Source organism: Lemur catta, chromosome 6, assembly GCF_020740605.2.
Source record: "Lemur catta isolate mLemCat1 chromosome 6, mLemCat1.pri, whole genome shotgun sequence".
In the NCBI taxonomy this organism is placed as follows: domain Eukaryota; kingdom Metazoa; phylum Chordata; class Mammalia; order Primates; family Lemuridae; genus Lemur; species Lemur catta.
The window spans coordinates 26,820,010-26,846,540 of NC_059133.1; the positions used below are offsets into that span (position 1 = coordinate 26,820,010).

Sequence of the window (26,531 nt, forward strand, 5' to 3'; positions counted from 1 at the left end):
GTAATTCTGTCTCTAAAGATGTGTAAGCAAAGGCTATTATTTTATAGATTTGCAAAAGAGTGTAGCATTTGCCGCCATTAAAATAGGGTTGAATTGACCAGGAACAGTTTTTGAGGGGTCCAATTACTTGATGGGGAACATGTGCTTCCTAAATGGAAGGCTTTCTGTCCAAAGGCAGAACAGAGCTTGCTAGACAAGCTCTCCAAAGGCCCTAGACTTTATGGGAACAATGATGAATACAGCAAGACCAGGAAATGACTGGCAAGAAAAAACAACCTAGGACCAAGATCTTTGCATGAAAAATCTGTATTTCACATATCTGAAAAATGATTTCAGCCTCCAAGATAATATGCATTATAATTGTACAGAAAAAAAGATTTACAGACTAATAATCAGCTAGGTAATTGGAACTGCACTCTCTCTTTTTCCTATAGATAATAATTGTAGGTAGCAGTCATTGAGACCCTGCTGTGCACTATGGCAGAAGATTATTTTGTAGAATAGCTTATTGAATTTTCAGAAAAAATTCTGTGAAAGACATAGGAAAACTGAGTCACAGAGAGATTCAACAAGTCTAGTGATCTTAGGAACCAAGAAGAGGAACCAGGATTGAAATTCAAGTAATAATCTTATAAAAGAAGTTATTATGGGAACATTTTTAAATCTGCGAGTTCTATAGAATAAGGTGAGACCCTTGTGTCCCTACCACAGAGTTTCAACCAGTATCAACTAATGCCATTATTTTTCTATGTATCTCCACTCATTTCCCCTTCCATGTCATTTTAAAGTAAATTCCAATTATCTTATTATTTTATCCAACAATATACATATCAGTATGTTTCTCTGAAAAATAAAACTCTTAAATAAAATAATTATAACAACTAGATCACACCCCAAAATGACAATAATTTCTTAACATTAAACAGTCATTCAATGTACACATTTCCAATCATCTCATAAATATTATAAATGCATATTTTATAGTTTATGTGAATCAGGATCCAAATGAAGTACATACATTGCATTTTTAAAAATAGTTCTTAAGTATTTTTTAAACTATAGTATCACCATTTCTACATTTTGCCTTGCAAGTTATTTGTTGAAGAAATTGAGATTTTGTTGGATCCATCTCTTTAGTGAACTTTAGCATGTTCCTTTGACCTGTTTCCTGGAAAGTGAAATTTAGATCTAGGGGCTAAATTTGATCTAGATCAGGTTAAATCCAACCTAGGTTAGATCATATTTAGGATTAGTTGTTCATTTGTTTGTTTCTGACAATACAAATCCATGAATCAGTATATGTTTCTTCATCTAGAGGCTTATAATTGATCTTTCCCCAGGGAAATATATGCCATACAAAGAAACTGTTACCAATGGATTAGTCACCATATAAGACAGAAAGGGCAATCTTCTTCAGACACATATGTGACAAAAGGTGCTTCACAAATATGTCAAAGACATAGAAGACAGTGAGATCAAGTTTCAGGTGCTTACAATGGAAATGACATATTTGATATTAGCATTCATTTATACAATGTTCCTGGTCACAGGAATATCAGAAAGAAAATTATGATCATTATAGCTAGTTGTATCCTAATCCTGAGGAAAAATAAGAACCCCCACAATAGCAGGATGTGGAGAGATGGTTATAAAAACACATGGCAGAAGAGATCTCAAAGCAATGCTCGTGCATTTTTCACCATGAGCCATCCAGGCAGAATGACTTTAAAATTAATTAATCAGAAAGGTATCTTCTGTGTGCAAAACATCCAGAGAAAAGCTCTAATGAAAAAAAGTCATTTGTCCTGCTTACCCAGAAATTACAGGAAAAAGAAAAAAACCTAAAATACGGCACAGTATAGCTAGCAAAATCTTATAAGTCGATAGCCTAAAAAGAACTTGGAGATAGGAGATCATGGTTATCTGGGGTGGTCAGGCTAAGTATTGTACAGGAGGGGGCCTATGGGGTGAGTGTTAAAGGATTGCTCAAATGGAAATAGAAGGAAATGAATGAGCTTACCATAAAATAAGCATTGTATGAACAAAATTGAGTAGCTAAGAAGGAGCACAGTATGTTCAAGGGACAGTTGTAGATCAGTATTTTTTTTTAAAAAATATGCACAATGATCACAGACATAAACGGCATACCACACAGTTCTGGAGTGAGGACGCAAACTGTCTTGGTCCTTGGTCTACTGTAGCCGTGAGGCACATTGGATAAGCTATTTAACTTCTTTACCCACGGAAAGAGAGGATTAGCCTAGCTTAGAAGTTCCCAGATTTATGAAACAAGTAAACTTTTTTGAGTGTTGACCAAATTAATTTCCTATTAAGGTCAAAACTTAACCTAACAAAATAACAACACCCTGCCATCTGCTATCATAATCATCTTTTAAAGAAGGGATATTTAAAAGTAGAAATGTAAGTGGAGGCAGGAACTAGTCTCAGAAATGTGTGTGTGTGTGTGTGTGTGTGTGTGTGAGAGAGAGAGAGAGAGAGAGAGAGAGAGAGAGAGAGAATTTATATTAAAACTAACCAGATTGCTTCCTTTTTTCTTACTTTGAAATAGATTGATTAAAAACCTCATCATGGAGTCTATCTGACCAGCATTTGGGAACCATGAACTAGCTGATATTTAAGGACACTTCCCTTTGTGATATTCTAAGAGGTCACAACTGGGGTAATATCCCCATTTTACTCTGCCTAAGATTGTCTTTGAGTAAGCTATTTAAGACTCCGTACACCGTGTCTAGCCCTTAAATGTATAGCATGTTACTGGGTCTGATGTCAGAACCATTCTTTTGGGGGACAGATAGGTATGACAGACAAAAATATGCTGGAAGCCAGCGAGTTGTCCTTTAATTCTGCAGCCCCCAACCCCCAGGCCTCAGACTGGTAGCAGACCGCACAGCAGGAGTTGAGCAGTGGGCAAGCAGCAAAGCTTCATCTGTATTTACAGCTGCTCCCTATGTCACTGCATAAGCTCTGCCTCCTGTCAGATCAGCTGCAGCATTAGATTCTCGTAGGAGTGCAAACCCTACTATAAACTGCGCATGGGGAGGGATCAAGGTTGTGTGTTCCTTATGAGAATCTAATACCTGATGATCTGAGGTGGAGCTGAGGCGGTGATGCTAGTACTGGGGAGTGGCTGCAAACGCAGATTATCATTACCAGAGAGGTTTGACTGCACAATAAATGTAGTGTGCTTGAATCATCCTGAAAGCATATCCCCAACCCACCCCACCCCACCCCCACCCACCGTTGGTCGTGGAAAAATTGTCTTCCATGAAGCCAGTCCCTGGTGCCAAAAAGGTTGAAGACCACTGCTTTAGTCCACATTTTGTCACTCCCAGATAGATGAGCTTGTTCATGTCGTTCAAACTTTTCTAAAAATCATCTGAAAAAATGAAATTATATACTGCTTTACCTATCTCATTAGTAAATAAAATAACACATTTTAAATTTTTTGGCCAGGCACAGTGGTTCATGCCTTTAATCCCAACGCTTTGAGGGGCAGAGGCAGGACAATTACTTGAAGACAGGAATTCAAGATCAGCCTGGGCAACATATGAAGAACTGATCTCTACAAAAAAAATAGAAAAAAATAGTTGGATGTGATGGCATGCATTTGTAATGCTAGCTACCCAGGAGGCTGAGGCAGGAGGATTGCTTGAACCCAGGAGTTTGAGGTTACAGTGAGCTATGATCATGCCACTGCACTCCAGCCTGAGTGACAGAGCAAGATCCTGTGTCTAAATAAATAAATGAATGTATATAATGAATTTTTAAAATGAACTCTAAAACTACATAAAACACTAATAATAAAATACTTGCATGTTAAATATCCCAAATAGATATGAATTTACTGTTAATTCAGAGCAGGTTGTAGGATTATGATTTTAACCATTAAAATGGCTGGCTCTGCAAGAACTAAACTGCAAAAATTACAATGCCAAAGGTGGTATTTTTATTCTAAATCTTTAAAAATAAAATGTATATTATTCACCTCAAGCAGTTCCTATTGTTATGAAATATTATGATGATAACCAAAATTGTCAGCCATCCAGACATATAATTCTTTCCCTAAAAATTTTAATTTTTATCTGCAGTTGGCATTGACCAAATGTTAAGAAAGTCACTAGAATTTAAGTTCACCAATGAATAAAAGTAAGCACAGCAGAAATTAAGACTTTGACAAAGAAGCCAAAAAAATAATGATAAAATGTAGTAACTATATTCCAAATTAAAAGAAATGTGTCTTTTGTTGGTTGGAGAACATTAATTATCAAATTTTGGCAGAAGTCTACTATGTCTGATTGCATGAAATTAGCAAATTGACATTTCCAAAAATGGCAGTGATTACAGCTGCTTGGTGTTGTTAAATACCCTCCTACAAGGTAGCTGTTCTAGTGTATTACTGTTCATCACTAAAAACACTTCATTCTTGTTATTCCCACAGGAACTGTTTCTGTAGTGAGTTATATACTTATGTAGGTTCAGAATCACCTGCATTTTTATATTTAAATTTATAAAGATAGCTGGTCACCGAATAAGGAACAAGATATTTTCCCCACTGCCAACATAGCAGTGATATTGTGATAAAAAAATTATTTGGGCCGGGCGCGGTGGCTCACGCCTGTAATCCTAGCACTCTGGGAGGCCGAGGCGGGTGGATCGCTCAAGGTCAGGAGTTCGAGACCAGCCTGAGCAAGAGCGAGACCCCGTCTCTACTAAAAATAGAAAGAAATTATCTGGCCAACTAAAAATATATATACATAAAAATTAGCCGGGCATGGTGGCGCATGTCTGTAGTCCCAGCTACTCGGGAAGCTGAAGCAGTAGGATCGCTTAAGCCCAGGAGTGTGAGGTTGCTGTGAGCTAGGCTGACGCCACGGCACTCACTCTAGCCCGGGCAATAAAGTGAGACTCTGTCTCAAAAAAAAAAAAAAAAAAAAAAAAATTATTTGGAAAGAACTCAGAAGTAGGAGATTTTGGATAGGTTTTCTGTAATTTTCATGGAAGAACTGAAGATAGTTGAAATATGGCTACCACGATGGTTTATAAATATATGTTTAGATAAGACTCAAAATTGGAAAGTTATCTTCCCAGCATAGCAATTATTATACTCTGTATTAATTTTATTTTTAATTAAAAACTGTAGATTGAATTATATTTTCTATTTTATATGAGAACATGGGCAGTATCTGTCTTGTTTCTGCTGTATCCCCAGGATCTAATAAACTGATTGCACCTAGGAGGTACTCAATAAGGTTTTGTTGAATGAATGAGAAAATGATCTTCAGTACTTCAAGTTTCAGATATGATGGAGAGGGTGCTTCTACCAAAGGTTGAAAAACATTTGTGATTTATGTTATGCAATCTTAAAATATCTAAATTATTATATTTTATTTAATAAAATATCAAACTTTTACTTAATATCCTACATCAATATGGAATAATGCCAATGGAAGAGAGAAAGGCAAAAGACATCATTTAACATTTTTCTCCATTAATATTCATAATGACCTATTCAAAATGATATACCCTTTAAATAATATTGATTCATCCTTATACATATAGTTGAATGACTATTGAAATATTTTTTAATACCATGGAGCATTTGGTTATTCATTCTGCTTACATTTATAAACAAAAAATAATTTGTCTAGTTAGACCTAAATCTAAAGTCCAAAAGTAATGCTTCATAAAATTAATTTTGGAGAAGCTATACTACCAAATTTATTTTATTTTATTCTAATTAGCCACATATCTGTTGGTTATAAAATATCAGTTAAAACTGGTATTGTTTTGGCATGCCCATTAAAACTGAAATAACTGTTCTTCCAAAGGTTTGGATAAATTTTCAAGTTCTTCACACAACAACCTGGTTACATGTTCATATAATTGTCATTTTAAGTGTGTAGATCTGTGACAGTGTTAGGTTTATCAAAAAGATCTTTAAAACTGATGATTAAGCTAGAATAATTCTCTATCAATAGGGTATTTTTATAGAAATGTGTAGATTTATAAATCATTCATGTTGAACACTTATCGAAGGAATTACTTTTTAATACAAGAACAATGAGGTAAAACACAGTAGATACTGAGAGATTTAGCCCATACCCTAAAAAAATACAAATTTCCCCCTTAAGCACAAGAGTAATTACATGAGGAAAATGTCATGTTCAGTTTATAATTAAATAAAAAAATTCATTTAGAATTTTGGTTGGAAAAGATAATGCAAACATTTTAAACTATAACTAATATAATTCTTGTAAGAAAAATGTTTCTGATAAAATTACCATCATGACTTCATTTCGTGGTAAATACAGCCTTAATGACTCTGTAGTTGTGTGTCCTTTATTACTAACCAGGTATTCCTTTTACTCTTATGCTAGGTCTGGACAAAGTGCCAAAGGATCTTCCCCCTGACACAACATTGCTGGACCTGCAAAACAACAAAATAACTGAAATCAAAGATGGTGACTTTAAGAACCTGAAGAACCTTCACGTAAGAATTATTTTATTTATTTTCGTGGCTGTTTCTTTGGCTGTGCAGAAGCTTTTTAATTTAATCAGGTCCCATTCGTTTATTTTTATTGTTGCTGTGATTGCCTTAGGGGTTTTCTTCATAAATTCTTTGCCTAGACCAATGTCTGTAAAAGTCTTTCCTACATTTTCTTCTAGAATTCTAATCGTTTCCCATTTAAGGTTTAAATCTGTTATCTACCGTAATTTGATTTTTGTGAGAGGTGAAATCTGTGGGTCCTGTTTCAGTCTTCTACATGTGGCTATCCAGTTTTCCCAGCACCATTTATTGAATAGGGATTCTTATCCCCAGAGTATGTTTTTGTCTATTTTGTCAAAGATTAGATGGCTATATGAGGATGGTTTTATATTTGGATTTTCTGTTCTGTTCCACTGGTCTGTGTCCCTGCACTTGTGCCAATACCAGGCAGTTTTAAGAACCACAGCCTTGTAGTATAGTTTGAAGTCTGGCAAATTAATACCTCCCATTTTGTTTTTATTGCTTAAAATTGCTTTTGCTATACAGGGTCTTCTCTGATTCCATACAAAGTGTATAATTATTTTTTCTAAATCTGTGAAAAATGATGTTGGTAATTTAATAGGAATTGCATTGAATCTATAGATTACTTTGGGTAGTAATATTTATTTTATGAACTACAATAAGATATATCTCAAAGTATTTTTCAAAGCAAAACCTAGGTAAAGCCAAAAGTACTATATAGCAATAAATAAGCACATAAGTGTTTGTTATAAGTCACTTGCCTCTACTCTATATTATGACATTGAGTGCATCAAAAAAGAGATGATCTTTCAAAAGGGTTTCTTGCCTGTGTCTCCTATGGCTGCACCTACTAGAAGGACAGAAGATGAGGGCATTTGGTTAATACCGTCCTCACAGGTCAGCTTCCCAGGGTATAAAGAAAGGCCAACAAAGGCAAAGACTGAACATAACTGTAGTTGGGAGAGGGCATTCCAGACATGGAGAGTGACCAACTGAGTCAAATAGTGTTAAGCCTTGCTAAGGCAGCCTTCTGCGAGAGCAAATGCATTGTCTGTTCATGTAGTGCACCAGAATTGCTATAAAATGTGTTAGCTAGTGCAGCTCTCTACCTATGGGATGAGTGTGCTGTGGCCTCCTTTCAAAATATCAGTGCACATTTAGTATAAATAAGCCAGAGTCCAATGTCCAAAATATATACTATGAAAATCTTACTGTGTCTGTATTCCATTCTGGTAGGCCACTCTTGAAGTGCTGAGTCTTGTCCTTGGCATGAATTTTAGGAACAACATTAAAGAGCATCCAGAGAAGGATGATCATGGGGATAAGGAAACTGGAAATCATGTCTTACAGGCACAGCTGATGGAGATGTGGATGTCTAAATTGAATGTAAAGGGTCACTGGTGACATATTTGAAGGGCCATGTTGGAGAGGAATTTTATTTACTTGCTTCAGCTACAAGATAACAGAATGGACCTAGAGCATAGAAGTTTTAGGGAAGCAGGCCTTTTTTCAACATTAAGAATGAAATTTAAAGAGCTAGAATTTTCAGAAAATGGAGAGTATTGCCTAGTAATGTGTTACCTACCTGTGGAGAAAACAATTCACAAGTTCTTATAATGGAATGACTATCATGTTCTTAAGGTTGGGAGCATATGATTAGTAAACTCTAATTTCATGTCCATTTATTTCATCTAGTCATTATAGAAAATAATTGAGGGGGATATATAGTAAGAATAAGCAATACATAGTAAAATATAAACATAAAATAAGTGATCTGGCTGCTATATATTAGAATAATAAATATAGAAACAAGGGAAAAATATAATATAAAATAGAATAAACTTGTCATAATGTATTACATAGTTAATATACTCAAGATAAGATTTAGTTACAAACTTTCTGACAGCCAAGATGAGAAAAGAAGTAAACATTTACCCATTGAGAGAAAATATACCAGATTTTTTAAAGTAAGCAAAGATTTTTTCCTAAGATTTTGAGATTCTACATGGAACAGTTAAAAACATAGCACGTAATACAATGCCATGGTCAATCTATTGATGTATCCAACAATATAAGCACAATATGATATAAACGGTAAGTGTTCAGGGCACAAAGCAAAAGAAAAATCAGACACCATCATATATCAGATTACCAGTTAGTGTTTTGAGAAAATATGGGACAGAAGAGTTTTAGAGGATTAGCAGAAGTCTGAAAGGCAGAGAGAAGAAAAGAGGGTCACCTGTGCAAGAGGAAAACAAAGACAGAACAAAATAAGCAGCAGACAAATGTAAATACAAGCTGGCCAGAATGAAAGATAACAGGCTCTGGAACAGTGGAGGCTACGGCTTGAACTAGCAGTGGTCCTGATCTTGGACCAATAGGGTCTGTTTCCACTGATAGGATACCGGGGCCCAAGCCCTACTCACCAGCTCTCCGCTTTCATCTTAAGTTTTCATTGGGAGTGAGCTGATGGTGAAACCAACAAGGTTTGTCTGTGGCTATTTAAACTGTCATTGGAATCAGATTAAGAAAATGTGGCATATGTATACCATGGAGTGTTACTCAGCCATTAAAAAAAATGGTGAACTACCTCTTGTATTAACCTGGTTGGAACTGGAGCCCATTCTTCTAAGTGAAGTATCACAAGAATGGAAAAAGAAACACCACATGTACTCACCATTAAATTGGTACTAATTGATCAACACTTACGTGCACATATGGAAGTAACATTCATCTGGGAATGGCAGGTGAGGGGTGTTGGGGATGGGTATATTCACACCTAATGAGTGCGGTGTGTGCTGTCTGGGTGATGGGCACGCTTGTAGCTTTGACTCAGGAGGTACAAAGGCAATTTATGTGACCAAAGTGTTTGTACCCCTGTAATATTCTGAAATTAAAAAAACCCTGTCATTGGAATAAATTTAATGAAGAGATCATAAAAAGTTAATATCAATTTCAGCAAACTGAAATATTTAAAAGGCTTTATTTGCATAAGTTTACTCTAATGCTACTTTTTTTTAAGGATGGAAAATGCTCTTACTATAATCTCAACTTTCTGCACATTTACGTATAATCTGAATAATTTGAAAAAGACTCTTTTATATCCTTCCATAAGAGATATCTACTTCTGTGATGCTCTCATTAAATCTGGCATTTGTAATAATGTGTTCTTTCTTTTCCCAAGTCTCCTTCTAAGTATGTTTTTAGGCAACCACATTTTGGCAATCCCTTTCTTTCTACTTCAAAGTATACATCAGAAGAAGAGAGAGAGCTTATTAGAGCTTTCAACTAATCAAAGGATTTTAAATAGCTACTTCTCTCCTGCTCTTTCATTCATGATTACTTCTATCCTTGTTATTATACAAATAAACATCGTAATTTCAGCTAAGGAAAGCCACACTTGAATGGGAAGGAAGGAGAGAAATGAAAATTTAGCAGAAACTTGTTCTTTTATTCTTCAATAATCTATCCATTTACAACTCTGTGGCTCATTATGAGTGGTACATGTTGCATAAGAGTAGTCATGTGTATATATAGTAGAAAAACTACATAATTGTTCTATAAAATAATGGAAAATGAAGTGTGGTAATGCCAACATTCGATATTGAAGCTTAATAAATCTAGTAATGAAGGGTTTTTTTTCAATTAAAAATCAACAAAAATGGTCAAAGACTGAATAATAGCAAAACATTTGTTTAGAAATAATTACATACTATTAATAGACACAGAAAGGTTAAGTTACTTGCTCATAGTCACCAAATAAAAGTCAGAGCTTGAGATTCTAAACTCAGGAGAATTTTGGCTTGAGCCAAATGTACTAATAATTGCCTATAATTATGATAGTCCAAAAAAACCCTCAGAACAATACTTGGTGCAGTGCAAGCTCTACATAAGGAGAAAAATGTATATGAAATTAAAAGTCAGGTTTCAACATTTAACATAAAATAGATTTTTCAGATCATGTTTAATGATCAAGATTTTCCTCCATGGAGGGCAATTGAGTATCTACTTTGCACTTTTCATTAAGCATCTACAATTTGGGGTGTCTTGTAATGATAAAAATTGCCTCACTTTTTGCACTTCTGGGCTCTGACTTTTTGTTTATAAATGTCAATTTCCTATAACCTTAATGGGGCTTTTTGAACTTTCTGTAATATCCATTAGAATCTCGTAAGATTTTGTATTAATCAACCAATGCCTCTTTTAGGATTAGTTAAAAGATTACATTACCTAATAAGAAGTTTTAATTTGTCAAATCATGTGAACTACATGAGGATGTACATAGGTTAATTAACCAGTTATTATCTTTTGAAAACATTCTTGCATTTCTGAGACTGAAACTTCTCATTGTCTTATTACTCCAATTTCCTTTTTGTTCCTCTGCAGTCTCACGTGTGCGAAAAAGCATACTACAATTGAAAATGCAAGTTTCTTAGACCTTGATAAAATTATTTTCAGTTTCTTAAGATTAATTAATAAGGTGACTTAAAATAATAAAAATGACGTGGTTCTGTTAGGCATATAGATAAGGGGAACAGAAAAAATAGTCCAAAAATAGGTTTAGCAATAGTTATAACAATAATGAGTTAGAAGTAATTTCCTATATTAGGAGAACTCAGAAACAAAAATCAAATAACTACCAAAAATATTAACATAGTTGCCATATAGAACCTTTATATGTAAAAAGGCAAAAATAAAACAAAAACTATATTAAAGTTCTTTGTGCCATATTAACTATATCTTTATTCTCTAAAGTAATTATTATAATATATTAAAATTTAGTAAAAATGAGAAATATTTGTGATCAGGCAATCTCCTCCCTCCAAAAATATATCATAATAAATACTAGGGAAACAAAAGAAAATTTGTTTAACCTTTCAAGTGTCAAAGAAATATATATAAAAAAAGCAATGAGTCACAACATAATATTATTTTGGCAATACTTTTGATAAAGATACTATCTAGTTGAGGCTGCAGTAAAATTTTAGTCCCTTACATTGCTGGTGATAGCATGAATTGGTACTACTCTTTTTTAGTGGAATCCTTGATAACAGTCAATAAAGATAAACTTTCAGGGTGAAAAGCTGACTGAGGGATGAATGTCTATGATGCTGATTATTTTCAGGTATCTTGGGTTGTTCAAGTAAGTTCAATCCTTATGAGTACTTATTGTTTAAAAATTATATATATATATATATATATACACACACACACACACATACTCTTACATCTATATATATACATGTATATGCACAGACACATACATACACATACATATATGGCTGTGCAAGTATGTGTATATATATATATGTTTATATCTCATAACATTCCCCTCCCTTTTATTCCTGATGCTCAGATCCTCATACATTTCTTAAGTACAGGGATCACATTTGTTTATTTATTTTTTTCTTATTTCTTGCAATTTTCCAATGTCTCTGCTAGTTCCATAAATGGAATGAATAGACTAGGCACTTGTTTTATATATAAGTGGAAAGTTTTGGATTTAAGGAAATGTTGTTTTTCTTTTTTACTATCTACAGGCATTGATTCTTGTCAACAACAAAATTAGCAAAATTAGCCCTGGAGCATTTACACCTTTGATAAAATTAGAACGACTTTATCTGTCCAAGAATCACCTGAAGGAATTACCAGAAAAAATGCCCAAAACTCTTCAGGAGCTGCGCGCCCATGAGAACGAGATCACCAAAGTGCGAAGGGCTGTGTTCAGTGGAATGAACCAGATGATTGTCATAGGTACAGATACTTTTTTAACTTTAATATCAGGATTTAAGTTTCATCTTAAGAGATTTCAAGTAAGCTTTAAGTGCAGGAAGGTAAATTAGCTAGAGCCTCCATGCTTTATGTTTATATGAATTATAGCGTCAGGGCCAGAAGAAATGGGATTTTGAATCTGTACCTTTCAACAACGTTTATATTCCTTGTCCTTGAGGATCTGAGAATATGGAGAAAGCTCCAGTGCTGAACTCACCCTACTGCATGACTAAGATGCAGGATGGATTTCAGTGGAGCATAATTAAAGATATTTTGAGATACCTTTCCATTGTGGGGATTTGTTGTGTTTTGAACATCCATAAGTCATTTGCTTTAAAAAAATCTGTTATAATGTTTTGCTGCATGTATAGTAAATTTTTTAAGTTTTTAAATTTTTTTCTTAAGTTTACAAAATGCTAGATTCAAATTCTTTAATGACATTGTAAAGTATCTTAGGAAAAGAATAAATAGCATAAGATGTGATTTGTAAACACTTGCTTTAGTTGATTTCTAGACAATCCTGCATAGGCACCTTAAATTATAATTTCATTGTTATTGTGTTTGCTGCTATTCTTTTTTCATAAATCTTTGTTGTTGTTTTTATTGTTTGTTTGGGTTTTGTTTGTTTTAATAGGGAAATCTTTATCCTATTTTGCTATTCTCCTGAGGAGCATGCCCTTTAATCTCTCTTTTGTTTTTCAGTCAAGTTGTTATTGACCCAAATTTCTTTCTAGATTCCTTGCTGAAACAGACACTACTTTAGCTGGTAATATCCTAAAATTGCCTCTAAAAGCCTTTCATTTGTTCTTTTGTAGAACTGGGCACCAACCCGCTGAAGAGCTCAGGAATTGAAAATGGAGCCTTTCAGGGAATGAAGAAGCTCTCGTACATCCGGGTCGCTGACACTAACATCACCAGCATCCCTCAAGGTAATAGAAAATTCTCTGACACACTTGAAAAATATAAGTTCAAAGACTTAGATGTTTTAAAAAATTGTTGTGGAAATTTGAATTGTGATCCAAGTGGTCAACCTTATTTCCAGTAAATTTGTATTCCTGGAAATGTTCTGCTGAGCCTGGGTGTCCACCAGGCCATCAAGACTCACTGTAGAGACAGATGTGTAGACTCCTTGTAAAGTCCCTTCTAAGATGTAACTGAAGGCACAATGATTTTATATTATACAATGGTGAGGTTGCAAAGAAAAAAGTACAGTGATTTTAAAAATGGTGTGCTTTGGTATTTCGTAAAAAAAAAAAAAAAAATTATGGAAGTGCTTCTAAAATTTAGCTAATTTTTACTTTGAATCTCCAATCCCTTAGGGAATTCTTTTCCTTTTTAGGACATGTTAGTCATTTATGTCTGAATAGGGGGATCTGACACTCTTACTTAATAATGGTGGTTGTATGTTGTAAAAAGTATAGATTTTGGAGTCAGCTTGCTTGAGTTCAAATTACCACTAACTAGCTGTTGGCTAAAGGACTTTGGACAAGTTATTCATCTGTGCCTCAATTTCTTTGTCTATGAAGTGGAAATAATATTAATATTCACTTGACTGGGTTGTTTTAAAATTACATAAATAATTAGAGAAATGTTTAGCATGTGGATGAGTAGGATGTTAATATTGCCTTCTGTTATTCATTAAAAATGTCTTGAACACTCACTATGCTTAGGCAATGTACCAAACACTGGAGACAGGCCAGTGAACAGGATACCTACCTGCCTTTAGGAGCTTACTATTTAAAGCCAACCCAGACAAGGAAACAGCAATGACGACATAGTCACAGGGGTAAACTCATTCTGCCTGCTGTGAGGTACCCAGGAGAGAGGCACATAGGCCAGTCTTTATGAATCAGAAAAGACATCAAACCATCAATGATAAATTCATCTAATTTGCACATTTTCCCTACTCCAGGTTTTTCAGTATCACAAAAGCCTCTTTATAGTCTCAAGTTTTTCTCTCAGTCTCTTTCTCATCTTAGATGCCTTGTTCTTGGACTGCGTGTGAAATGCAGAGACCCACAGAAAACACTCATTGTCCTTTATTGTGCTTCCACAGAAATTTCAACTCCTGAGAGTACCTAGTCCATAGAATGCTTTCTTACCACCCCTTGCCCTCTCTACAGTCTTTTGGTTACAGAGCACACTTTTGATGCCCTTAATATAACTACTGGGATGGATGGACAGAGAGATAGATAGATACATACATAGATAGATGATAGAAAGAGATTTATAGTTTACAAAAGTGTTTTCATATTAAGTCTATAATTTGTAACATGTAATAAGTGATCTTTTTTATTCCTAGTGTAGGAATGAAATATCTGTATCTATATAGATATAGCTTGCTGAAATTCTTGCTGAAATTTTTTTCACTACTTCATGCTGCCAGAAGACTTACATTAAGCACAATCTTAGACTTTGCTGTCCCTCTTAATGTATCCTCCAAAATATCCTTCAGTGACACATTTTATCATTTAGTAATCTGTTTTCCTTTACTTTCTTATGTTTTCGCCCTATCCTAGGCAAGTTTTTATTATTTCTAGCTTGCTTTTATTTACTACCACTTAATATAAAAATTATTGTAACTATAATTTATTAAGCACCTTTTTAGTTCCAGGTATTTTGCCAAATGCTCTTATGACGCTCTTACGATTCTTTTATATGATTCTCTTATACGATTCTCATGACATCTCTATCTAGTAGTATTATCATCCCTCTTCCATAATGTGGAAGATGAGGCTTAAACAACTGAAGTAAATTGTGACCAAGGTCTTAGAGCTCGGAAGCAACAGAGCTGGGATTGTTCAGGACCAATGTCAGAAATCATGTGCTGAACTGTTTCACCCCGTTGCCATCCTAAGTTCTACCTTTAAGTATATGTATCCCTATCTCATGTATGATTCTGCTTTGCTTAGGTTGGGATTCTTATACCCAAATATCGACAACTTCCTGGTGATATTTTTTTCCCATCACTTATGGAAACAGAAAGGCAGTAGAATATAGAGTAGAGATTATAAAATCATATTCTCAAGTTAGACCAACCTGGGTGATAGACCCAACTCAACCATTTAATTGTTTTATGCCATTAGGCTAATTATTTTACATTTCTAAAACTTATATTTTATGACCTGTAAAATGGAAGTAATTAGTGACACCTATCTTATAGGATTATTATAAGGATTACTAGATAGAAGTAAGGCTTATAATGTACACACATAGTACTTGGCCCAATGTAAGCTTCAATACATTTTCTCTTAAAAAGGAAAAAGCAAAAGAAAAAAATAAAAGTATAGTTATTCTTTAGCTAAATGCCATAATGGCAAAGGCTCTTTATAAATTTGCCTCTAGAGAGAGGCCTATTACAAAGTTTTATTCCATAGTCAAACTTTCTGGTTGTAGCTTCACTTTTTGGAAACTGACACCCCAAAAGGGGAGACACTTAGAAATTAGGTAAAGGTGATGAATGTGATGGTAATTAGTGTACTAGAGGCACTGTGTTAAAAAAATCTTTTCATGGTGACAGAGAAGAAGGAATGTGCATTAAGTTTACTTTGTTATATATTCAGTTGCTTTATGGGAGTATTTAAAAATTCATATTTATTTATTTTAAGGAGAATCAAGTGGTTGAAAGCCCTTATTCCCAGAGTGATTGTGATTTCATAATATTTATTTATAAGAATAATGCAATTGTTATTTCATTTCCTCCAGTTAACAGCATGCTATTTTAACTTCTTTTGGCCATCTGGGAATATATTAATTTCCCTGCTTAACAGACAGATAGACTAAAAAAATTGTAACTTTGAGTTTCTGTTTCTTTATCTATGAAAGGACATTAATGGTCAATAATTTATACACTGAGAGAATTAAAAGAGTTGAGCTAGGAAAAGTACCAATGTCAATGTTTTGTGCATAACAGATATACAATAAGTAGAAATTCCTTTCCTTAGCATCTCCCACACAAAACATACTTCTATAGAGAAATTAAAAAGACATATGCGCTATAATGTTTATAGCAGCACAATTCACAATTGCAAAGATATGGAAAGAACCCAAGTGCCCATTAATACATGAGTGGATTAATAAAATGTGATACATGTATACCATGGAGTTCTACTCAGCCACAAAAAACAATGGCACCTTTGGTATTATCCCAGATAGAGCTGGAGCCCATTCTACTAAGTGAAATATCACAAGAATGGAAAAACAGGCACCATAAGTACTCACCATAAAATTGGTATTAACTGACTTAACTGACCAACATTTAAGTGCACATATAGTAGTAGTAACATTCACTGGGTGTCGGGCAGGTGGGAGTAGGGTGGAGGGGATGAGGATATTCACACCTAATGGGTGCAGTGTGCACTGTCTGGGGGATGGACACACTGGAAGCTCTGACTCAAGTGAGGCAAAGGCAATATATGTAACCTAAACATTTGTACCCCTGTAATATGCTGAACTAAAAAAAAAGAGAGAGAGAGAGAAACTAATAACCATTTTCAAATCAAATATGGACTAAGCTGTTACATTGAATAGACAATATTGACAGAATTCAGTGGGAGGTAATGACAATTTCAGACCAAATATAACCTGTGATTTTCCAATTCTATATCTTTATAGACAAATAACCAAGACTTTATGCCAGTCAGATGTTAGTTCTACACATAACTGATTTACTATTTTTTTTTGTATTTGTTACTATTCTTTTAAATGGAACAATATGCTGTTTAAAAAGCTGTATAAAATATATCCTCAGATGGCAGGAGGAAATGAAAATAAAATATTTAAACTTTTATATTTACATTACTAAATCTTTGGAAATCACAGACATTCAAGAAGTACTACCCAGAGGTTTAGTGGGTACTTTGGATCTAAGATTATTTCCCCAGGTGCTCTACACATGGCAGATCACTTGATTATAGGCCTCTGCACTCCTCTTGTATAAAGAAACATTCTGGATTTAATAGGGTAAAGTAAACTTTAGCTCTTTCTACACAGACATGTTGCAGAGGCATTTGATGTTTTTATGGAAAAGTCAAGCAAGGCTAAGGCGAGCACAGTTTATCAGTGTTAATTATTAATCATGCTCACTAATGAAATAGCTGGTTAAGTTTGTATATAGGCTTAATTTATACATAATCTCATTATAGATCAAATGCTCATCTCCCCATTTTATAGTTAATATCTTTTATGAATGTTAGTGTTAGTCCGTTAACAAAAGTGGAAGATAATTATAAAATTCAGGGTTTGACTTCAGTTCTATAATTGCAATGACAAAAATCTGCTACATAATAAAAACTGTGCATGTTTTGGTTAAAGTCAATCTAAGAGAAAAGTACCAAGGGTTTGCACTGCTTCCAAAAGCATATATTATTATGAAAGGGAAGAAGGAAAAAGATGAAAAGCAAAACTTATCCTTTGAAACTGTATATCTTTCAAAAAATTGATAGCATATGCCCTCATTAAGTCTTTCCACATTCTGTACTTATAATGTTTATATGCTAATGTAGTATCATGTATTTCCATATTCTAGGTCTTCCTCCTTCCCTTACTGAACTACATCTTGATGGCAACAAAATCAGCAGAGTTGATGCAGCCAGCCTGAAAGGACTGAATAATTTGGCTAAGTAATAATATCCTTTCATGACTTTCTATCAGAATGTTGGCTAGGTATATAAATTAGTGTCAACATGCTCAGAATTAAAAACGTGAAGATTTATTTTTGAATGTACCATATTTTGTTTTTGTTGTTGTTTTTAACAACCTCAAACTTTAGGTTATCCAATTATTTCTTGAGAAAAAGTCTATGAAATAGTATAGCTACTATATCCACCAAGATCAGCTTTCTATTTTGTGAATACTTTATCGCTTCTAGTTATATGTTATGTACAAGATGTTTGATTTCAGTATGTACATTTACTATGTTCTAACTTATTTGTATCAAACAAAAGGTTAAGTAAATAAGGTAATGTCCAGAATTTGAAAATGCATTAAAATGAAAGCTACCAGGACATGGAAATATTGGGCATTCCACAAATTACTATTAGAATAGTTATGATGAGATTCTATAATCCCCTATTCTCTAAAGAGTTTAAAAGATGTGTCTGGAAATTTAAGGTAGGCCAACAAGAGAAGAGTTTTTGTTTTGGTTTAGTTTTTTAAAATAAATGATTACTAGTGCCTGTCCTGCTTCCAGTCTTTCAGTTTTTGTAATCTGCTTAAGTAATAAGAAGAGGGGAGCTCTGGTAAACTTTTTCAAATTTGTCTTCAAGGAATACTCTGTTCTTGATCCACAAATATTCCTGAATGTTCCTACAGAGAAGTATTATGCCAAATTTACTCACTCTTGTTTTTGTATATAAACTTCATGGTAGATAAATAAATATAACGTATATCCTTGTATCTTTGAGACATACCCGTGACCAAATGGATGCAGAATGCAGCTTTTCCCATTTCTGTCCATATTCCCCAACGACCCAGGTGGATGATGAGGGCTAAAGAGAAGCATATGTATGTGAGCTGAAAAATATTCCCCTGATGTCTCAAATAATACTAAATCCTTCATTCAGCTATTTTCATTACACTCTCTAATGTAGAAAACATTTTTCACAATAGTATTATTCATCATCTACCTTTCTTTGTTGATTAGGTCTCTCTAGCTGCAGAAGAATGTAGGCAGATTTAAGTTGCATTGTTTAACATGTAGAACTGTCTTTAGGACACTCATTACTATTGGATTACTATTAGTACTAGTATTAATAGTAGTAGGAATAAACAATATTTGAAAGTTCTAAATATAGAAAATGATTTGTTATGGGTAGTATTTTAGAAAAAATTCATTTTGTACTGAAAGTTGTATGGAGATTCTCAGATTCTGCACTTCAATATTGACGTCATATACTTTGTATCAAACAGAAGCATAAGGAGCTAATAAAGTTTGAAAAAGCCAATAGAAATTCAGATTTCTCTTTAAATGGATTTTGAACTCCAGTCATTAAATTAGAGTAGATTGCTTCACTGGTCAAGCAAATTTTCTCAATTCTTGAATTTATCAAATTCAAGAATTTTTTCATTTATTTTTGGAATCAAATCCTTACATTGTTTATTACTAATTGACGTTGAAACATGAGAAGTATTTTGGTTCTGAAAATCAAAACTGTGAAAAGAAGATAAAAGAAGTCACTAATCTCAGAACATTGTTTCAGGGCACATGTTTTAGTTAGTTATTAGGAAAGGTAAAAAGCAAGTAGTGCATGCCCCTCTACAGAACTATAAGATGGTTTTCAGACAAAATTCTCTTAATTTTTTATAAAGCATATATATGTGTGATTATGTGTGTATGTATATATAACCATCTCCCTTACTAGGTAAAATTGTCTTTGATGGAAACAATCATAGTTTTTGATCCATGTAACCTATGTATCTCATAACATTTAAAACAATATTATGTATATAGTAGGTTCTCAAACACATTTGTTGATTGAATAAATAAATGGTTAAATAAGTGAATAATGTCCTTAAATAAATTAGTAGAAATATTATATTCTAATAAATATGCTAGTCCAAAATTGAATATTGGAACTTAAATTATTGAATAGGAGACACAATGCTTAAGTAAAAAAGGAACAGTGAGAAATAAGAGATGGATGCCGAAGACTGAGGGAAAAACAAAACATTCTGAGCCAAGATGCCAGGTTAATAATCAACAGCTAAGAAAAGCCAGCTGAGCTATTAATAGCATAAATTCAGTCATCTTTTGCCTCCATTATTTCAAATATCAAGCCATAATTAAAATTAGGAAACCTTGCTTACCTAAGCCAGCATCTAAATCTCAAAAGAGCTGAACAATTAGAACTAACCGAAGACTAGCAGAAACCATCCTACAGAATACATCCACTTCTCTTCCACTGCATTTGAAGGAGCCCTATAAATTCTTCCCCTGTCACTCCTTGGACATTTTAGGCTCTGTTTCATTAGCTTGCTGCCTCATATCTGGTATTCCTTCTTTGACTTCTGGATTGATATCACTCTGCTTTTGATGGGTTCATGTTTAGAATGTTGAACAGACCAGCCATGTCTCCAAGTCAACCTTTTCTGCTCTGGAGTCCCATTTGTTATGAGGGGATGTCACAGCAGCAGAACTCTCATATGTTACACATTTAATTTAAAAAATATGAACCCAAATCTTGAGTGAATTAAACTTGAAGGTCACTTATGAGGAATGTCAGAGGGGCCAAGAGATAGAGATTGGGGTCAGAAACCAGGAATGTTGGCACCAGGTAAATTCTCAGTGTGACTGTTAGATAGTCACTGAGGAAGTTTTTAAAACTAATGCAAAATGCTAATTCTGTTTCTAGTGAGTAAGCTTATTGACTTTTTAGAACTCTATACCTTTTATTTTCAATGAATAAATTTACAGGATAAATGTGTAATTGCTTTATTTGCAAAGGGACCAAAGTGATAATACTATTTATTTTGGTTCTTTCATATGAATTTACTATATTCATTACACATATAAGTCAACTCAATAGCTATTTGTTGATCATTTCAAGCACTGTGTTAAGTATCAGGTATACCTCAAGACCGTCACTATTCCAAAGGAGAGGCACACGAGTACACAGGTTTTTAAAACACAGTCCCTTAAGTTTTATAAGAGGTTGACCACAGAATGCTATAAAGCATTTATAAGAGATACGTAATAGTCATTATCTGTTAGAGAAGTCTCAAAAGTAGTGACTTTGAGCTAAGACCTTAAGAACAAATGGGCTTTGTCCAGGCTCAGAGAGGTTGGAAAAAGCACTCTAAGCAGAGGGAACACCATGTGCAAAACTAAAAATGTCCTTTTCTGTTGACTTGATTAATCACACAAGGCCTATGAGTAAGGCATCCATGTGTGGTGTTTGCATTCATTTCTGCTTTCTTTGGTAGGTTGGGACTGAGTTTCAACAGCATCTCTACTGTTGACAATGGCTCTCTGGCCAACACACCTCATTTGAGGGAGCTTCATTTGGACAACAACAAGCTCACCAAAGTACCTGGTGGGCTGGCCGAGCATAAGTACATCCAGGTAACGCAAATCCACTTATTGTGAGGAGCTAGAGACTAAATCCTTCCTACTGGGATGGAGGCAGGAAGCTCTGCTTAGAAATCTTTTTTTTTTTTTTTTTTTTGGCAGAGTGTCTTAGTCAGCCAGGATTGCTCTAACAAAATACTAGAAACTGGGTGGCTTAAACTACTCACATTTATTGCTCACAGTTCTGGAGGCTGGAAGTCTGAGATTGGGGTTCCAACATAGTCAAGTTCTGGTGAGGGCCCTCTTCCAGGTTTCAGAATGCCAACTTCTCCTTTTGTCCTCATATAGAAGAAAGAGAGCTAGCTAGCTCTCTGGGTTCTCATGAGGGCACTAATCCCATTTATGAGGGTTCCACCCTCATGACCTAATCACCTCTAAATACCACTTCATTGGGATTAGGGTTTCAGCATATGAATTTTGGGGGATATTTTTAATATTTGCACATATTCATTCTGGTTTTATGAAAAACGTGGGTTTAAATTAATTTTTAAAGTTAATACCATTGCCTTGAACTTACTCTAATGTTTGTTGACAAAATGTAATCTCTTTTATGAAGCACAGTAGTTTCAGGTCACAGACCAGAGTAACAAATAAATACTGCTTAGGCAAAACCTGTGATGGATTGATATGGAATAAAATAATAGTTTTAACTTTAACTAAATATATAGCTCAGAATGGACTATTTAGCTAGCAGTGTGACTGAATTAACTTTATATAAATTATCAAGTTATAGTGCTTAATAATAAGATACTGTTCAATGGTCTACTGTGGTGACAGTGTTTTGCTGTCTGTAAATCTATAAATGAAAGGCATGCTGATTACATTAAATATCAACAAAATTTTCATGTAGTATAAGATTTCCATTGTTACTTTGAGGAAAGAAAACAAAAATGTTACTTAAATGATTCAATTTTTAAAAATTCAATAATGTGATTATTCATAGATTTTACATATTTCTTTATTTTATCTAATTTTTCAGCTTTTTAAGGTCATATTTAAATTGTGTTTTGTTCAGAAATTTACATAGGTACCTAGTTCTTAGTGACTCAGAAACAATATTTTGACATTCTTTTATAGGTAAAATTATTTTATAAAGTTGCTCTTTTGATAATCTAGTATCTGAACTTCGGTTGGTGTTCAAGATATTGTTCACTCTGCTGTCAACAATGTCAATAAATTATTGATCTCTTTTATTGTTGATTTGTGACATAAACTCCAAATTAAATTGACAAGCACAAATTAATATTAGCTAGATTTCAATAAATTGATTTATAAGTGTGAAGATGAAACTTAAAGTCTTTTTTAATGTTGATTCTTTTTCAATGGGGGGGGATATTTTTCAATGTAGTGGTGGATTGGTAAGTAGGGAGAATTTTAAGCCACAAGTAAAATCAAGATATTTAGAATACTTAATAAGACTAGTAATTGTGTTTACTAGTATGTTGCTTGTGGGTTATTTTTGTCTTTGTTTTTTTAACTCAGAATAATCACTTTCACCTTCTTGATCACTGTATTTTAGATATTAGGACATATTATTGAGTTAATAAAATCAGTTTAATGAATTTGTTAGGAATATCTAAAGAATGAAATAAAATAGAATACATTCTTATAACAGTTAAGTACTTCAGTAAAATTTTGTTTCGTATGCACAGATGCATATACACAAGCCCCAATACATAATGTGCTTCTTATTGTGGGTCACAGAAAAAAGTTATAACATATGCTGGTTTGGAGTCTTTGTTGAATGTAAGGAAATTTCATGGGAATTTGCACAGTTCCACCCATTTGGAAGGGTCTTTCGCTTGGCTATTATGCTATCATAGTATAATAGTTCTTGTATGTGTTGTGAGATACAATTTGCCAATATTCTTAAAACTATTTTTTGTCTATATTCATAAGAGATACTTGATTATAGTTTTCTTTTCTTGTGATGATTTTTGTCTGGTTTTGGTGTTAGAAAATACTGACTTCATGAAATGAGTTGGGAATCTACCTTTTTTGCTTTCTTTTACATAGACTAATATTTGCTTTACATCTTGATATTTTTTCCCCTCACTTTCAATGTCAGCCATAAAGACTCACCAAACACCCCTCCCTTTTTTGCTAATCACTGCTGGAAAATAGAGGATGATAAATGATAATAAGAAATTTTTAAACCTTGATACTCATAAAACATACTCATAAGCATTGCTTTCACTTTAAAGCACTGCATTTATGTGACTTCCACTAGTCTCTTCTTAAACCTTTTCATAAACAAGGCCCTCACCAACATAAAGAGTTAATGTTCTTGTATGTAGAACATTTCAAGTCAATTTTTTAAGGAAGCTCCTCATAGGTTTTATAGCTCACTTTAGACATGGTTGCCCTAGCATTATATTCCAACCTTGGTTGTGTGATCTCAGATAACTCAATCCTTGGTCTCCAAAACTCACATCTAAAAAGTGGAAATGTAAACTCAGTTCTAAAGTTCTTTTTCTAAGTCTGATATTTAATGACCATAAAAAGGCCTATGAATAAATTATGATACTGTTATCTTAAACATGATTATAAAATATGTTTCAGAAAAAAATCCTAATGAATTATGGCATTATATTCATAGAGTAGAATTGATAACATAGGATACATTTTTGTTAAAACTTTCTAGGTGTATTTATACCAAATGCTGTAACTCTTAAGTATTTCTTGGAGTTTGTGATTATTTAAATACCAGTACTGTGTGCCCTCTTCTTTTTTCACTACACAGCACTTCCTCATTCCATATAAATTTTTTTTTTTTTTTTTTTTTTTTGAGACAGAGTCTCGCTCTGTTGCCCGGGCTAGAGTGAGTGCCATGGCATCAGCCTGGCTCACAGCAACCTCAGACTCCTGGGCTTAAGCGATCCTACTGCCTCAGTCTCCCGAGTAGCTGGGACTACAGGCATGAGCCACCATGCCCAGCTAATTTTTTTGTATATATATTTTTTAGTTGGCCAGATAATTTCTTTCTATCTTTAGTAGAGATGGGGTCTCACTCTTGCTCAGGCTGGTCTCGAACTCCTGACCTTGAGCAATCCACCCGCCTCAGCCTCCCAGAGCTAGGATTACAGGCGTGAGCCACCGCACCCGGCCTATAATTTTATTAAAAGGTCTATCATTTTATTTTTGACCTGAAAACGTAATATTTCATGTAGACCCAAAATAGTCCATATAGATCTGATATGTGAAATAATGTTTATTATTTCAACACATATTTATTGAACACTGGAGACACAGCAACGAACAAACAGAACAGGTTCCTGCCTCATGGAGATTTTACTGTAGAGGAGGAAAACAGACAAAAACCAAATAATTACATAATATGCTACATATTGATAATTTCTATGGAGAAAAATAAACAAATGTAATATAATTACACCACGGACAATGGCAGAATAGGGTGGTCAGAGAAGGCCTCTCTGGTAAGAAGATATGAATTACATGAGGCAACCAGCCCTGTATGTACCTTGGAGAAGATTATTCCAGGTTGCCTAAGCAGTGTGTGACAACCTAAAGAGGAACTGTGCTTTGTGTATTAGAATAAGTAGACTGGATGGTTGGCTTGAACAGTGAGGTGAGATGATGTCGGAGCAGAAGGATGTCAGATCATGTAGAATTTGCAAGACACTGAGAACTTTGGATTTTTGTCCTGCAAGAGATGGAGAATCACTGGAGTGCTGAGGCAAAAACCATATAATTTGACTTGCTTTTTAAAACAATTGCTCTGGAAGTTAAAAAAAAAAAAAAGAAAGAAAGAATAGAATTTAGGAAGGCAAAGAGCTAAACAGGAAAAACAATCACTGTGACTTCAGTCATCCAGAAAGAGAAAATAGTGGCATAGACAAAGTTATAGGAGTAGACAGTGGGAAGGAACTGGATGGTGTATACATTTTGAAGGTTGAGCTAGTGAGATTGTTTGACAATTGAGTAGAGAGTGTGTGAAAAAAGGAGGCTCAAAGATAATGACAATGTTCCTAGCCTCAGTATCTTGAATGATTAGCATGAAACTTACTGAGATGCAGAAAAGCAAGTTTGGGAAGGAGGCAGAAATAAAAAATTTGATTTGAGAAGTATTAAAGTATTCAAACTGAATGATGAAAATATTGAAAAGAGTAAAGTATTTACATGAAAGTCCTTAATTTCATGAAAGTCCTTAATTTAGGGAAAAATAATCATCCCCCATTGTTTCCTATCGCAGGTTGTCTACCTTCATAACAACAACATCTCTGCAGTTGGAACAAATGACTTCTGCCCACCTGGATACAACACCAAGAAGGCTTCTTATTCGGGTGTGAGTCTTTTCAGCAACCCGGTCCAGTACTGGGAGATCCAGCCATCCACCTTCCGATGTGTCTATGTGCGCTCTGCCATTCAGCTCGGAAACTACAAGTAATTCTTAAGAAAGCCCTCATTTTTATAACCTGGCAAAATCTCATTAATGTAATTGCTAAAAATAAGTAAATAAATAAAAGCTAGATACTGGAAACCTAACTTCAATGTGGATGTGTTACCCACATGACTTACTATGCATAAAGCCAAATATGCAGTTTAAATAATTGCCTATAATAAAAAAAAATACTTTGCCTGCCATTTTCAGAATCATTTTTTGAAGCTTTCTGTTGATGTTAACTGAGCTATTACAGATATTCTTATTTCACTAAATGTAAAATTTGGAGTAAATATATATGTCAACATTTAGTAAAGCTTTTTATTTTGATTTTCAGAAAAAAAAATCAAATAAAAAGAGTATGAGTCTTCTGTAATTCATTGAGCAATCAGCTCCTTTGACATAAAGTCAAATGCCAAACACTTGCTCTGTACTAATCCCCATTATTACTGGTTAAGCCTCATTTGAATGTGTGAATTCAATACAGGCTATGTAAAATTTTTTGCTAATGTCAATCTTTTGAAAAAATAAATTAAAAAATACCTTCAAAATTACCATTGTATAAAAGCTTAATTGTAAATATTCCCTGAAGTCAATTTTCTGAAGGGTAGACATTGCTTTGTTCACAATGCCAGCATATCTTTTCAAGTTCTCACCCATTTCTTCTACCTGTCTATTACATTTTAGTACAGTAACTTACATTATCCATGTTCAATGTTAAGCTTATAAGGCACAAAGCAGACTTTTCCTCATGGTGTAGA

General features: G+C 34.0%; 1 protein-coding gene across 3 annotated transcripts in view; it reads left to right on the forward strand.

Moving 5' to 3' along the window:
- The window catches only part of DCN (decorin), a 38,502-nt gene extending 12,178 nt beyond the window's left edge, over positions 1-26,324 (forward strand). For all 3 annotated transcript variants that reach the window (XM_045553262.1, XM_045553261.1, XM_045553260.1), the window contains 6 exons: positions 6,399-6,511; positions 12,070-12,283; positions 13,117-13,230; positions 17,829-17,922; positions 21,224-21,362; positions 25,582-26,324. In XM_045553262.1, coding sequence (XP_045409218.1) covers positions 6,399-6,511; positions 12,070-12,283; positions 13,117-13,230; positions 17,829-17,922; positions 21,224-21,362; positions 25,582-25,776 — 869 coding nt within the window. In that variant the 3' untranslated portion in view covers positions 25,777-26,324. The remainder of the gene's footprint in view (positions 1-6,398; positions 6,512-12,069; positions 12,284-13,116; positions 13,231-17,828; positions 17,923-21,223; positions 21,363-25,581) is intronic.
- Positions 26,325-26,531: the final 207 nt, after the last annotated feature.